This window comes from Micrasema longulum, unplaced genomic scaffold (genome assembly GCF_059751315.1).
Source record: "Micrasema longulum isolate JH-2025_06_02 unplaced genomic scaffold, ASM5975131v1 h1tg000861l, whole genome shotgun sequence".
In the NCBI taxonomy this organism is placed as follows: domain Eukaryota; kingdom Metazoa; phylum Arthropoda; class Insecta; order Trichoptera; family Brachycentridae; genus Micrasema; species Micrasema longulum.
In genome coordinates, this window is record NW_028278053.1 from 246,004 (window position 1) to 261,543 (window position 15,540).

The window sequence follows — 15,540 nt, forward strand, 5'->3', positions numbered from 1 at the left end:
ATAAAAAAAAATGTTTTTTTATTGCACCACAACAGACCAGGCGGACCAATTACAGTGGTTAATTTCAGCACAGGACACCAAGATTGCCAATTAATTTTTTTTTTATTGAAATTTTTTTAAACGCATATGTTTTAATGGTGTATTTTCTGCACGATATGTAAGCGTGTTCTTTTTCACTGTATTTTATATATTTTTTTATTGATAAACCTGTATTAGCATGAAAACAATACATGAAAGTAAACACTTTGGGTTGAACTTGCCAAACCACCGTATTATACCTATATAATATGTATATATAAACTTTTTATGCATTGTTTTTATTTTTCGTTTATCTACTGTATATTATTCGAAGTGTTTATTTCTTCACACTATGTATTTTTTGTATGGTAATAGGCACTGCGTGCCGTATATTTTCCGTATATTTCACGTAATATTTCATTGTAAATGGACTGGCATCTGAAGTGCAGGACTGATCACCCTGCATTCATGGAACAGATGATCGAGATACTTTACATTTGATATACTAAGAACGCTTTGAACCATCGTGCGCAGAAAAAAAAACTTTTACAGGATTTTATTAATCTAACTAAAGTTGTGAAAGGTCTGGATTGTATCGCATACAATAATTGATAAGTTAAGGTAGAATATTCGTATATAAATACTTTTGTAATTAGCTTTAGTAAACAATTGATAAATTTTTCGTGATAATTACAAGTGTGGAAAATGTTAAAGTTCAACTGTTTCCTACTGCTGGTATTATTGGCTACGATAGTAAGTAGATTAATATTTCAACAGATACGGAAATCTCTTTTAACAAATTGTATCCCGGAGCCGTGTAAACACGTGATTGTACAATCACGCGTTGTGTCCCGGTCCCGTGTTTTCACGTGGTTTACCAGCCGTCTAAAAATGTGCATTTCATTGACATGAAGTGGCTTTTACTACAACTTTTTCCTAGTTTTATGAATAACAAATAATTGAATTATTCCAAAACTGTCTTCTGATTTGCAATATTGATAAATATTGAAATCATTTTTTTCTTCATGGCTTATCGTGGCCATTTGCCATATCGCTATTCGCCATTATGGTTTCACTCAGTTTTGCTTGCAGTTGACATTTGATTTTAAAGATTGAGATTTAAATTAAGTTTCAGTTTATTTAACCCGGCCTTTTTATAAATATAAGACTTTCAAGAAACCCTTCACAAAACATGAAATTTCACAAAAATTAGCCAGTCACAGGGTAAGTTTTATGCGTACTAGGCCGGTACTCGAAGTGTTAAAATTGAATTTATAGAAGTCAACGAATCAACTAGGCTTAAAACCTGTCTATAGCAGGCTAATAGGCAATTTTTTTTTAAATGTTGACGGTAAAAACCTTTTCATGGCTTATCATAAATTATCATAGCTCCAAAACTGTTTAATGCATTTCAAAAGGACAATATGATAGAAATTATCATTTGAATTTGTTTCGATTAAACTTATTGTTGAAATCATTGGTTGAAAACAGATTTAAATAGCTCCTTTTTTATTAAATAGCATGTTTAATTTAAATTATTCCGAAAACAAACTGATGTACAGGTTAAATGATTATAAATAAAAATAGTAGGGCCTGTCATCCAATAATATGTATTCACCAAATTATGCTAAAATAAAACAACGTCGCCAACAGTTTTAACTATACGAAGAATAAATATACTATAAATATTAAAATAATATAAATATGGACAAAACAAGGAGATAGTGGGAAGGAAAAGAAGGACATTGATCAGGAGTGGTAAAGGATGAATGAAGAAGTGGAAAATTGCATTAGATTTAATGATAAAGCGCAAAAAAAGAGACAAAACGTCCATTCTCTGTTATTCCCAATCAAACTTATCAGTTCTCTTCTGTACCATATATTTTTTTAATAATTTTCTCATTTTTATTGCCGAAAAATTGTGTTCTAATATTGGCACTTCTTTTTTATTATTTTATATCTATCGTATTCTTCCAGTAGCCTTTATTGAAATTTAAAATAAAATGTTTACCCACACACAGGCCATGCCATTGTGGGATTTTTTATGTTCATGTATTAGTGTATTTGTAACTTATGTATTCATTTTGTAAAATGCAAAAAAAAATTCAATAAATAAAATAAAAAAAGGGAAAGTTACTAAGCAATATTTAGCAACTTTACAAAAGAGCCAATTAAAGTTTTTTTGTTTTTTTAAAAAATTAATATAGAAATCTAATGTGTACCTTTTTTATCTAAAAACATTTTGGTGTGATTTCTAGATAATTTAAATATGCATTTTTTTATTTTCAAATTTTTTTTTTCCTTTCGACCATCGATACTGGTATGTATCACATTTTTGTTTAATATACGATGGACGAAAAAAACCCCATAAAACGCCTAACTCTTTCTGTGCCACAAGGACGACAAAAACCAGAAAGGCCCAAAATGCGATGGATGGACTGCATCAGCGCAGATATAACAATGTTGGAAGTGAGAAACTGGAGAGGAAGTGCAGCAGATCGGCAAAAATGGAGGAGACTTCTGGATTCAGCCAAGGCTCATCCAGGATTGTCAAGCTTATGATAATGATGAATGTTACAATGACAGGTCATGAGCCCTGTAAAAGCCTAGACTTCCGTATTCCCTTCTAAAAAAATATTGTTTCTTTTTTGCAATGAAGTAATATTAAAAAAATATATATATATTAAAGAAATACTCTCACAATATATCAATTATATCCAATCATGAGCTGTATAATTAATTTTCTCCAAAATTGAATAAAGATTTTCGTAGGTTTCTTTCAAATACTGAATAAGTAACAAGCAATGAGGCCGTACGATTTTTTAATATGTTTTTTACTTGTAAAATAAAAATAGTTGCGATCTTATGATTTACCCAAATATTAAATTTTGAGGGCCATTTTCAAGGAGTTGTAAATAACTCACTATTAGAAAGTGGGAATCAAGTTGGGGTAGAGTGGAATTCGAACCACGGACCTTTGCTCCGTGAGTTCGAGACACTAGCCACGGGACCACAACCATATCTGCATTGTTATGTGTTAAACGATTATACTCTACTTTTTGAAACTCTACTTTTTAAACTCTACTTTGAAAAGTCAGCACAACTCGTCGATGACAACTCGTGACGTCAATGACGGAGTAATTTCAAAATTACGAAACAATTGAAAGATGTATCAATAATAATACGATTCATAAAAATAAAAATGTATTTCTGCTCAGTTCGATAGTCTATTAATAAATGAAAAATATAGAAGAAACACTGTACTTCCTCGAGCAAATCTGATTTTGATTTCAGCGTTATTTATTATGTACTTTTAATTAATTTCATCAACGTGATATTTATTGGCGCAAACTCCAGTTATTTTGAGTTTAATTTATGTTTTAAAATTGATTTCAGGTAAACGGGCTAACAGACTACTCCTACTTTGTTTCTCCAGATGATATTGAAGATGGCGAAACATATACATATAATTTTGAAACTGAAGAACTTACTCGTCAACTGAACTCTACCAGCTGCAAGAAACCAGGAACAATATGCGATGGATGCAGAGATGTATATCTATGCATGCAAATTGGAGCCGGATTCATCATCGAACAAATAGACTCCTGCCCAACCAACCAGACGTGCCTTAGCTCTACCGGAGCGTGCACCGCAGGGCCGAATCCTGACTGCAGCCTTCCTGGATACAGTTTTATTTGCAATCAGGTCGGTTTACTCCCTGACGCCTTCAACTGCCAACAGTATCATCTGTGTATACCAGATTCAGCGAGCAATGTCAAACCTGAACCACTTACTCAGAAATGTACCGATGGATTTTACTACAATGTCAAGACAACATTATGCAACAAAAAACTGGTGAACGGTACTTGTCCCGAAGTTGCTCCTCACTGCAGCAGATCAGGCGAAACTGGACCTATCATAGGCAATTCAGCTTTGTACTACGTTTGCTACAAAGATTCAGGATCTCCCACACCTTTCCCTCATTTGTTTTACTGTCCGAATAACCTCGAGTACGATGATGAAACAAAAGGATGTGTGGACCCTACTCCCAAGAGTCTCATTGGAACTGATGGAAAGTGTACTTCCACCGGTTTGTTTTACGATCCCACGAGTTGTTTCTTCTATTACGAATGTGGTTCTATTAACGCCAACCCCGCGAGAAAGGCCTGCCCTTCAAAAATGCATTTCAACCACAAGACTAAGAAGTGCATTGATTTTACTTGTGCAGAAATAGAGAAGTAATTGTTGAAATTTATATATAATATGGACCATTGACCAGCCATATCAAATATTAATTTTTATTCTTAATAAAGATAAATAAAGAATAACGGCAGTGTAGATTTACTTACCAGTCCATCACGTCAAATCTTCCCATTATCCTAATAGGTCCTATGATATATTTTTTTTATTGAAAAAGTTTTTTTGATAAAATAATTATAAAGTTATAAATGTTTTGTACATACGAGTACATAGTTAATTATAACGTTTCTACCTCTCTAATAAAGTGAAGTACTCGTGTTTAGAGAGGAAGTTCGTTTTACATTATTTTTTATATGTATATGTATACACTACAGTATTTCTGTTTAAATCACGTCTGAAGAAACATCTTCATTCTCTTCCTTAATCTCTCCTCCTTTTCTCATTTCCTCCTTTCCTTTTTTTTTTCCTTTTTCCTGTTGAGTAATAGTTTTGATTAAGGGTAATTTATAAACAAATATGTTTATTAATATTTTTATTTATCTTTAGCTTTTTAATCTTTATTTTCTATTGAATACGTTGTGTAACTTGAATTATAAAAATAAACCTATTACTTTATAGGTTGATTGGAAGAAATTGCCATTTGGCAATAAGCCCGCCAATGTACAGACAACATTTTTTACAAAAAGTTGAATAAAATAAAAAATACATAAATTAGTTTATTTAGATTTTTTTTTTACTATATATAACAGATTCCTTAAAATTAGTTATTATATTCTTAAATATATACAATTTTCTACTGTATAGAGTTCAAAATAGGGTGGGTCTCATGTGTTTTTTTAATTTAGATTTAGATGTTTGATTGGAAGTGAGATCTGTATGCAATGATAAAGTGATGTGGCGTTCTTTCCTTTCTGCCTACCCTTACGGGGAAACGGCGGGATGGTTTGTTTGTTTTTGTTTATGTATTACAACAGAGATGAAGAAAATTTTACTGATGGAAATACAGAAGTCTAGGCATTGACAGTTGAAATTGGCTGGTTTAAGTAGCCACTTTATACACTGTCTAACATTCACTATTCTGCCTTTGTTTTGTAGAGAGTCTTAACCTACTTGCTTTATTTATTTGGTTATTATATTCCCACGTGGCCGGTTCAATCCCCTCGAGCAGGACCTTGTTTCATTTCAGGAGACAATGTTAATTCTATAAACCTCCTACTACTACTACTCTTAAATGGAAACGCAACGTCTTTTATACACAACTTTATTACACGAAAGTTTACTAACATAAAATGTATTGACACATATTGGAGTGAGATAAATAATAGAATCTTATTATGATAAAACCGAATTTTTACCAGTTGACCAGTCCTTGTTGAATTTCACCTGAATAAGCGGTTATACAGGGTGTTTTAGGGCCGAACCGTGAAACTTTAGGGGAATATTCCTAATGGAGAACTTTTAAAAAATCCTAATTTTTTTTTTATATAAAACATTTTTTTAAATAATTTAAAATTGAGTAAATCCTTTTTTTTTTAGGGTTGCATCCCTTCTACTAACCCCTACCCCTCCCCTACAAAATACATTGAGATTTAAAACGTATTTGACCAACGAAGCGATACGCATCAGACGCTGACAAGAGACGCGGCTCTGTAGGGGAGGGGTTTGTGGAAGTGAAGCTAGTCCGAGAAATTAAGGATTTACTCCATTTCGAAATTGTAAAAAAATGTTATTTGGGTAAAACTTGTAAGGATTCTTTTTAAAGTTTACCATGAGGAATGTTTCTCTGAAGTTTCGCGGTCTGGCCCTGAAACACCGTGTATACGATTATTTACATACTAACGTTAAATAAAACGTTTGATAAATGTACATGTAAAATTTATATTTGATGCATTAACTTTGTGGTGAGTAATAATCCAAATAAACTGAAAGAGATAAGTTTGATTGTATGATCTCATGCACTGTTTTACACATCCAAAAGCCCTGCGAATTCAAGTCAGAATTCACCCATTAATAGAGCAATTTGCTTGTTGAATACGGGTTCTGCGGATAATATGGATCTATATTTCTGTGCATATTGGCAGTTTAGCAGCTATTTGCTTTCTGTTCATTAACTTCTTACTTATTTTTTTTTTTTTTTTTTTTTTTTGCACCACAACAGGCCAGGAGGCCCAATTACAGTGGTGAATTACATCACAGAACACCCAGGCTTGAGAAAAATCCCATTTAAATTTTTGTGTTCTCACCGGGAATCGAACCCGGAACCTTCCGTGCGTGAGTCAAGCGTCTTGACCACTACACTACGGAGGCCGCCAATATTTTTACAGTTTGTATTACGTGAAGGGTTAAACGGCTTTCAACCCAGACTACAATTGTCGAATAAATAAATAAATAAATTGCTTCGATCGCATATAAATAGAAGATTATTTTTCCTTTTTATCAGTAGAAAGCATTTCGCTTACGCGCAAGGTTCATTAGTACCTACATATCAGTCTAATTATAAAGTCAATTAATATGTTCATTAAATTTTTTTTCTTCCTGATTTTAGTATTGAATTTGGCGCAAACTGTAAGTTAATAATATTTAATAAATCATTGTATCAGCACGATTGTAACCCGTATTTTTATAAGTACTTAATTTTATTTATTAATTTAGGCGTATTTTAATTTTTCTGTATAATTTTTTAACATACAAAATTAGTTTAAGAGTCCTCCTCACTAGGAAAACTTGTTTAAATGAGGGCTGTAGAGTGTTCAATTAAAAAAATTATATGTCTTATCTTTGTATCTTCTATCCTAATGTTTTCAGACAGATTTTCATTTCTCTTTTGAAATATTGTTTGCTGTCAGCTTGCGTAATTTTATGTTAAAGCATATTTAACAATTTGGCAGAAAAAAAATCCTTGGACATTGGTCCAAATGTGGTTGAGGGAGGAATATAGAAAATGCTTTTTTTTCTTACCCTTGTTATATATTCATGTCCCCGAGTAGAGGAATGATAATTCCTACCTCCAATTATCTCCAGCAGAATATTTTCAGCGTATACTAGGCATATCTATTGGTGTTATATTGACCATATTGAGTCTGTCCAACACCGTTTTATAATAAAAGTGGCATGTTTGCTCGGATCGCAAAGGGGTAATTATTGTTATTAATTTGACTTCTTTGGAGAAACGTAGCACTGAGATAGACCTTATATTTATTTGCATATTTTAGATGCTTAATGCTAATGGTGATGTCTCATTTAATTGATATCAATTTCTTTTCATGTTCCCAACAATGTCACCAGAAGTCAAAATTTGCTATTTGTTAAATCTTCTAAGAGCAACTTTTGTTTTTATGCTCTAATGTTCGGAATGTGTAGCTTAGTCAATTCGTTACACAACTTGGAATCCTTCGAAATAGATCTTCTGGCTTTTCGCAGATCTCTTCGCTACTAAAAAAGTGTAGAATGAAGATGGATTGGCATGGTTTAGCTCGAAGTCCTCTATGTTTATGAACACATTGTATACTATTATTTTATTGCCCTTGTTTGTCTGTGCAACATAGATTTATTTTATTTTTATTTAGTTTCTCATATATATCGTTTTTCATATAACTATTGCAATTTTGGCTTAGGCATTATATTTAATTGATAAATATCTCAGACCCATCAAAGGCTTATTGGGTGTTAGCAAAAAAAATATGAGGAGCCTGGCAAATCGTTTTGGTCACATTGAAATTGATTACGGCAAATCTATTAATTAATTGAATATAGAATCATTACAAAAAAGGCGTGGTCCATGTGATTTAATTTTTCTTTTCAAAATTCTAAATAATAGTCGGCCTCGTGGTGTAGTGATCAGCGCATTTGTCTGCTGTGCAAGAGGTCTCGGGTTTGATTCCCGACACGGTTGATGTGAAATATTTATTTAAATGGTGTTTTTATACTAATTTCATAGCCCTTGGACAAGCACCTGAAGCGTACGACTAATCATCTTTCCTTCGTGTAACAAAAATGATAAAGATGAGCTACGATTGGTGTACTAATGGAGTGCCCTATGCACTTTTCAGTGCGGAAAAGGGAACGAATAAGAAGAAAATAAGAATATGGTGGATTCGCCATACCTTTTTACAAAATATCGGTTTCCGTTGTCCTCTTTGCTGTACCAGATTAAATTCCCCTTTTTATATACCAACTTGCAAAAACAATTACATCTCCAATTTATTTATTAGACGTACCCGTAAAAATATAAATGGAATCACATTGCATTTATGCTGAAAATTTCTTAATAGAGTTGATTATTTGGGAAAGTTGCTGAATGTACATCTTAAGTGATTTATAATATGTAATTGTACCGCATGTACTGTATGTGTTTGTGTTTGTTTTGTATATGCATGTGTGTATATGTATGCGTTCATATATGTGTGCATGGATGACTCTGACTGGGAGTGTGCATTCGGTATTTTAATTAATTTACCTACATGGAAAACGTAAATTTGAATGATTATTTTTTTCTCACTTAAGTTTTTATTTTTTGTCACATTTAATACTTACATAGTCTAGTGGTGTAATGGTTAGTGCGTTTGCCTACCATTCTGAAGGTCTCGGGTTCGATTCCCGACGCGGTTGATATGAAATAATAATTTAAAAAGGGAGCTGATCATTTTATCTTTTATTAAAATATTTTTTTTAAGGTACGCTGCAATTGGTGTACTAATGAAGTGCCTTATGCACCATTAGGTGCAGAAAGGAAATGAAGATGATGATGATGAAGATGAATGTTTTCATCTTTGACTTAATATATGAAAACTTAATCAGTATTTTTATGATAGAGAATCTTTATTTTTAATACATGTTAGGTACGACTGTATGTTTTCTGAATCAAAAAAAATGATGAAAAAAAAACATAAATGTATTTTGTGTTAGCATCCATTATATCCGCTTTCTTATATATGCAGAGAACAGGAGGTAGCAACAAAAAAAAATGAATTCGGCAATAATGCATTCTTTTTTTTTTTTTTTTTAAAAAAAGAAATATTTGTGTTCTTATGATTTACCCAAATATTTAATTTTGAGGGCCATTTTCAACGAGTTGTAAATAACTCACTATTAGAAAATGGAATCGAGTTGGGGTAGAGTGGGATTCGAACCACGGACCTTTGGTCCGTGAGTCCGAGACACTAGCCACAGGACCACAACCCGATTATTCTCTCGATTCTCCTTCATTAAAAAAAAAATAGTCAACAATTCACGGCAACATCACCGCGAATTCCATTGGCACGCCCCTAATACGCCATGATTCATGTTTATTTGTTCCTGCCCATTAAAATTTGTTAATAACATTATCACGAATCTTGAAGCCACTACAACCAATGCCAAACACGTCGCGTTTTTCTAGCAACCAATTTTTATTAAATTTCTTTTTTTCATTTATGTATGAAAACAGTACTCCACAATATCCATATTGATTTCTAAAATTCAATTAATTATTCTTAATCCATTTCGTTATTTTTATCGCTATTCGTAGTATGTTAAATTTCCTTGTAGCTTTTTTATGTGACGAGTTATTAATTGCATTGTTAGGATGTATGCTCTTTCCTCAAATAATAAAATAATACGAATGTAAGTAAATATTAGTATATGACCACTTTTCAAACACACCTTCAAACTAGGCAACGCCTGAAAATGTAATTTTTTCAATTTCTATACTTCTTCATGGACCAGGTGGATTTACCAACAATATTTTGAGTTTGTCCAAATTTTTGCAGACAAGGACTGGATTCAACTCCCTGGGGAGCTGTTTATATTAACATATTACAACAGAGATGAAGAACATTTAAGAGAAGGTAATATAGAAGTCTAGGCATCTACAGGGCTTATGACCTGTCAATGGCTGGTTTAAGTATTCTTAGTAAAATAATTAAATTTTATGAATCTCACCCGCATAAATAAAGATTTTAGCTCTTTAACTTCACAAACATCAACAGATGGAAGATTTGAAGGAATACAGATGTTTAAATATGGGCAGAATGGTGAATGTTACACAGTGTGTAAAGTGGACACTTAAACCAGCCGTTGATAGGTCATAAGCCCTGTAGATGCCTAGACTTCTATATAACCTTCTCTTAAATGTTCTTCATCTCTGTTGTGATATATTATGAGTTACATGCCGTGTCTGTTAAAGAACTCGCCCCTTTTCGAAAAGCCCGGTACTTTGTGAGTGCGACTGCCAAACTTTAGAAAAGGTCAATAATACAAAATATTTCGGTATGCATATTTATTTATTACATGTATACGGCCTAAGCCAATTACAACAGTTACATGAAGAAACATAAATGCAAGAAACTGAACAAAAAGAACATAAAACTATTTAGCAAAGACAAACATGGGCAAAACAATAATATTATAAGATATATAAAAAAAACGAAAGACTAAAAACTTTGAGCTAAACCATGCCAATCCAACTTCATCCCACATTGTTTAGTCGCGAAGAGGTATACGAAAAGCCGAAAGATCTATCCCAAAAAATTCCAAGTCGTGTGATGAATTAACTAATCTACACATTCTGGACATTGGGGCATAAAAACCAAAGTTGCTCTTAAAAGATTTTATAAATAGCAGATTTTGACTTCTGGTGACACGGTTGGGAACATGAAAAGAAATTGATTGCAACAGAGATGGGACATCACTTAAAGCATTAAGTATTTTGAAAATGCATATAAGGTCCATCTCAGTTCTAATTGTTACTTAAGATGGAACAGACACGTAGATAAGACAGCAACAACACTAAGAAAAATGATTTATTTATTTAAAAACATTAAAAACATCCCAAGCAAACCTACTTTAATTAATGTATGCTGTGCTCTAGAACAATCTATCTAAATATCAGTTACAGAATAATAGGATGGCGGGAAAAAGTAAAACCACATTAGAGCCATTAATGAAAACACAAAAAGCCCTACTAAGAGTAGCCACCAAAAAGCCTTACCGAAACTCTACAGACAGACATAAGACCAATATACAAAAATACAATTTTAAGACATTGCCATCAAAAGCCTAACATACATAATGACGAACAATAAATTTACGACACTAGGCAAAGACGAAAAATAATACTTCTGCTCCCAAAGAAAAAAAATAATTACGGACAAAGGCAATATAATTTTTGGCCTCTAAGCTATACAACTTTTTAGGTATAGACACATTGCTAAGTAAAAATGAAAAACAATGCTTTCATAACACTAGTTCATAAATAGATTGCTAAAAAGACTAGACAGGAAGCTGAGTAATATGTTTTATATGTCATAATATAATTTTATGTTCTTGAAAGTCTTTTCTCATTTTATAAATGAAGGTATCGTATGTTTTAGAATCTTTTTAAATATTTTTTTCGAGTTTTTACACAACAATTGATGTGAAAGTATGTACTTTTATGTATAAAATAAATAATACACTGACACTCCGGAACGTGCCTGTGGGCCAAAAGAGTGGCTACATCCATAAATAAAAAGTAAATTATATTAAATGTACCTATTGTATAAACATTTTCTTTTGTATTCTATATTGGATTAACACTTTGAACACCGGCCGAATACTCATAGAATTTACCCTGCGCACGGACCATTTTTGTGAAATTTTATGGTTTGTGAAGGGTTTCTGAAAAGTGTCATTATTATGAAAATACTGGGTTAAATCAATGGATACTACTTAGATTTATTTAAAATAATTAAAAAAGTAATTTTTGTATGATAGTTTTGCCAACATTGGCCTTTATGGAGAGCCACATTGCGCATTGCAATGTTCGCACATTTACAGGGCCTTATTCCTTTTTTTGTGCTTTGTATCCCTAAGCCGTGTAAACACGTGATTATAATAACCATGCGTTGTGTCCCGGTCTCGTGTTTTCACGTGGTTTACCAGCAGCAAAAAAGCACTAATAAAAGTCACTAAATGTCAATAAAATGCACCTTTTTAGACAGCTGGTAAACCACGTGAAAACACGGGACTGGGATACAACGCGTGGTAATATAATAACGTGTTTACACGGCTCCGGGATACAAAGTGTTAAATAACTAAATAAAATAAAAAAAATATAGAGTAAAAATAAGAACTCTCGCCTTCTACAGTAGACAGGCTCTTTAAAGACTTGAGGGCGAGAACTATTGACAGGAATCCGTCACAACAGATCTTAACAGGTTTGCAGTGATGTCAAAATCTTGTATGGTACTGAACCCCCCCCCCCCCACCTTCAATAATAAGTATAAGAATAAAACATACTGCAACACGGGGTTCAAAAACATTTTAGGTTAATTACAATATTTTAGTTCGTCAAATATTTGTAGACTAATTTTCAGATCTTTAACTTCACTAAAATCAACAAATGGAAGAACTGAAAGAATATGGATATTAAAACATGGTATGGCCACTGAAACCAGCTAACAACAGGTCATAAGCCCTGAAAATACCTTGACTTCCATATTTCCTTCTTTAAGGTGATCTCCATCCCTGTTGAAATTTGGAAATCTTAATGACTCCCGAGAGTGTGAAAACCAGTCTTTCGTCTACAAACATTTGGACAAACTCAAATATTGTAATAAAATCATCTGATACAAGAAGAAGATTAAAAATTGAAAAATTGTTTTCATGCGTTGCCTAGTATGTGAAATAATTCAGTCAGATAAATCTCTTCACAACAATAAAGGTTTTAGCTCTTTGACTTCACTAAAAGGCAAAAAGGCGAATGTTACACAGTGTGTAAAGTGGCCACCTAAACTAGCCGATGACAGGGCATAAGCCGTGTAAATGCCTAGACTTCCATATTCCCTTCTTTAAGGTGATCTACATCCCTGTTAAAATTAGTTAGTTTTAGGTTCATTTTAAAAATACAATTGAGATTTCAAATCCACAATTGTTGAATAATTGATGCAATAGATTAAAGAATAAATATAATATTATTTTATACACGTCGTTAAAAAATAGTCTCTAATGATATTTACAAAATAAGGAGTATCAAATGTGTATTATATAAATCTGTTAAGGCGCTGCCGGTTCGAGGAATTTTGTGGCTCTGTATCATTTTGGAAAAAAGAAAAAATGATGAATTCAAAAATTTATTGGAACATGGTTATAACACAAGAAATGAAGGTTTAGTAATTCCAAAGACAAGCAACAAATATGGGACAAGAACTTTAAAATATGTGGTTCCAGTAATGTTCAATTTGTTACCAAACAATCTGAGAAATGGCACTGCCAAAAGTGACAGGGGCAAAATAATAGACTGGCTATTCGATCAGGGGTTTATTTATTAAAAAAATAGAATATTTGTACATATAGATATATATAAAATAGAATGTATAACTAAGTAATATTCTCATGGATGTTTATGTGTGTATATGTATGTTCATATGTTTGTATGTATGTATGTATATATGTATGTGTATATATGTGTATATATGTATGTGTGGATATGTATGTGTGCATGTACGGGTATAAATATGTGTGGATATGGATGAGGATGATATATAGATATAGACTTACATATAGATAGATATAGATATGGATATGTTAATGAAGAATGTTTTTAATAAAATGCTTTGTGCCTATTAAATATGTTCACACTTCTGTTTAAAATTTTTGTACTCCGGTTCTGTAATTGTTTATTTTTATCTTACAATTGCGTTATCATTCACTTATTTTTTGCTTTTGTTTTTCATCTTCTAATTATTTTTTTTGAAAGCATAAATTACATGTACTTTTTTTTCACTCCCTATATCTAAGTTAGTAGTAATTATTATTATAAAACCATGTAGGACTATAATATGATTAATTGTAAAGGATCTTTACCGACAAGCCATTTTCATTGGCTTGGTGAGTCCTGTAAAAAAAATAATAATTTTAAAAATGTTTTAAAATAACTAAAATGTAATATTGTATGTAAATAATTAATAAATAACGTAACACTGGTTAAACGTTTTTTTTTCTAGGAAAGTTATGAGTGGCGCGAGGGACCTACGGATCGCCCTTGCACAGAGTCTGGGTTAATGTGCAGTAATTGTTTGACTGTTGCATACTGCATTAACTTGGGAAATAACAACTGGCTGCAACAAACTGTCAACGAATGTGAACCTGGAACCACGTGCTTAACATCAATAGCGAACTGTTCCAGTCATGCAAACCCCGAGTGCGATGGATCCGCTGTCGAAAGCACATTTGTTTGTCAACAAGTCGGCATCTTCCCAGACCCAACCGACTGCTTCAGCTACCACATTTGCGAAAACAAAGAAAACAACAAGGTCAAAGAAAATTCAACAAAATTAAAATGTCTAGAAAAATTTTACTTTGATTCACTAACCACACTTTGTCGACTGCCAGTTGAGGATGGCGGCAAGTGTCGTCAACCGATTCCCGACTGTGATTTTTTGCATCAATCTGGAGCTATTGACAGGAACCCTAGTCTTTTTTACGTCTGTTTAATGATCGAAGAGCAGCTCCACCCTCAGATTTTTACTTGTTTTGGAGGCACACAGTATAATGGAACGTCTTGCGAGGATCCAGTCACACCTCCCAGTGGCGTCGGTCCAGATGGTAAATGCACAGGAAGAGGATACTTCTATGATCCAGCAGATTGTCAGGGATATTTTGAATGCGCGCATATTGGAGACATTCCAGTGCCATTGAGATGTCCAACAAATTATTATTTTAATACAACTGAAAAGTGGTGTGTGACATACAATTGTGAGTAAATGCTTCCTATATCCACGTATCCACCCAGTTTGGGATAATCAATATCGTATTGTAATTGATTCATCAGTTTTTATTAGAGCAGATTTTGTTTTTCTTTATCAGTAATTTTAAGCAGTTCCTGTTCCTAGCCATCTTAGTCTAACTCTTGCTTTTAACCATTTGATTCTACTCTATCTTGTTTAAAATAAAAAATAAATCAGAGCTTACTTTAATATGTTTGTTGGTTTAAATACATCTTCATCTTGTAATTAATTTATTTCAACATCCCTGGTCATCTATCCTCAATGGCTGTTTCTTCCCTTAACCCTTAATTGCACGATGTACATAAATGTTCTATAACCTGTAGGTCGCGACCTACTGGTGTTCGTTAAGCCTTGTTGGGGAGAGGGGCGGTCGGGGTACAATAAAGACTAAAGTAAAAAGTTATGAATGAAATCCTGGCATCTCGGAGGAGTGCTGCGATCTTAAGGAACCTGGCTCAACTTCCCTCCTTTAGAACCTCGATGTTGTAATATTTTCACTGCTCCTGACTGTGACCTCCTCAAAACAGGCCAAAGTTGGTTCTGGGGGGAGGGGGGGTCACCAGCTATTTATCTAGTC

At 32.9% G+C, this 15,540-nt stretch overlaps 2 protein-coding genes across 2 annotated transcripts; both read left to right on the plus strand.

Annotated features, from left to right (window-relative positions):
- The first annotated feature begins 665 nt into the window (after positions 1-665).
- On the plus strand, positions 666-4,401 carry LOC148278563 (uncharacterized). Its single transcript, XM_088231237.1, has 2 exons — positions 666-771; positions 3,415-4,401. The coding sequence occupies exons 1-2, from the start codon at positions 724-726 to the stop codon at positions 4,258-4,260; spliced, it is 894 nt and encodes a 297-aa protein (XP_088087363.1). The 5' UTR covers positions 666-723; the 3' UTR covers positions 4,261-4,401.
- A 2,261-nt stretch (positions 4,402-6,662) lies between these two features.
- Positions 6,663-15,174, plus strand: LOC148278564 (uncharacterized). The gene is made up of 2 exons (XM_088231231.1): positions 6,663-6,783; positions 14,181-15,174. Exons 1-2 carry the CDS (start codon positions 6,730-6,732, stop codon positions 14,937-14,939), a joined length of 813 nt encoding a protein of 270 aa, XP_088087357.1. The 5' UTR covers positions 6,663-6,729; the 3' UTR covers positions 14,940-15,174.
- Positions 15,175-15,540: the final 366 nt, after the last annotated feature.

Coding starts and splice junctions, on each gene's coding strand:
- LOC148278564 (XM_088231231.1), top strand. CDS start 6,730: ATGTTCATTAAATTTTTTTTCTTCCTGATTTTAGTATTGAATTTGGCG. Junction 6,784..14,180: donor TATTGAATTTGGCGCAAACT/GTAAGTTAATAA, acceptor TTTTTTTTCTAG/GAAAGTTATGAGTGGCGCGA.
- LOC148278563 (XM_088231237.1), top strand. CDS start 724: ATGTTAAAGTTCAACTGTTTCCTACTGCTGGTATTATTGGCTACGATA. Junction 772..3,414: donor TGGTATTATTGGCTACGATA/GTAAGTAGATTA, acceptor AATTGATTTCAG/GTAAACGGGCTAACAGACTA.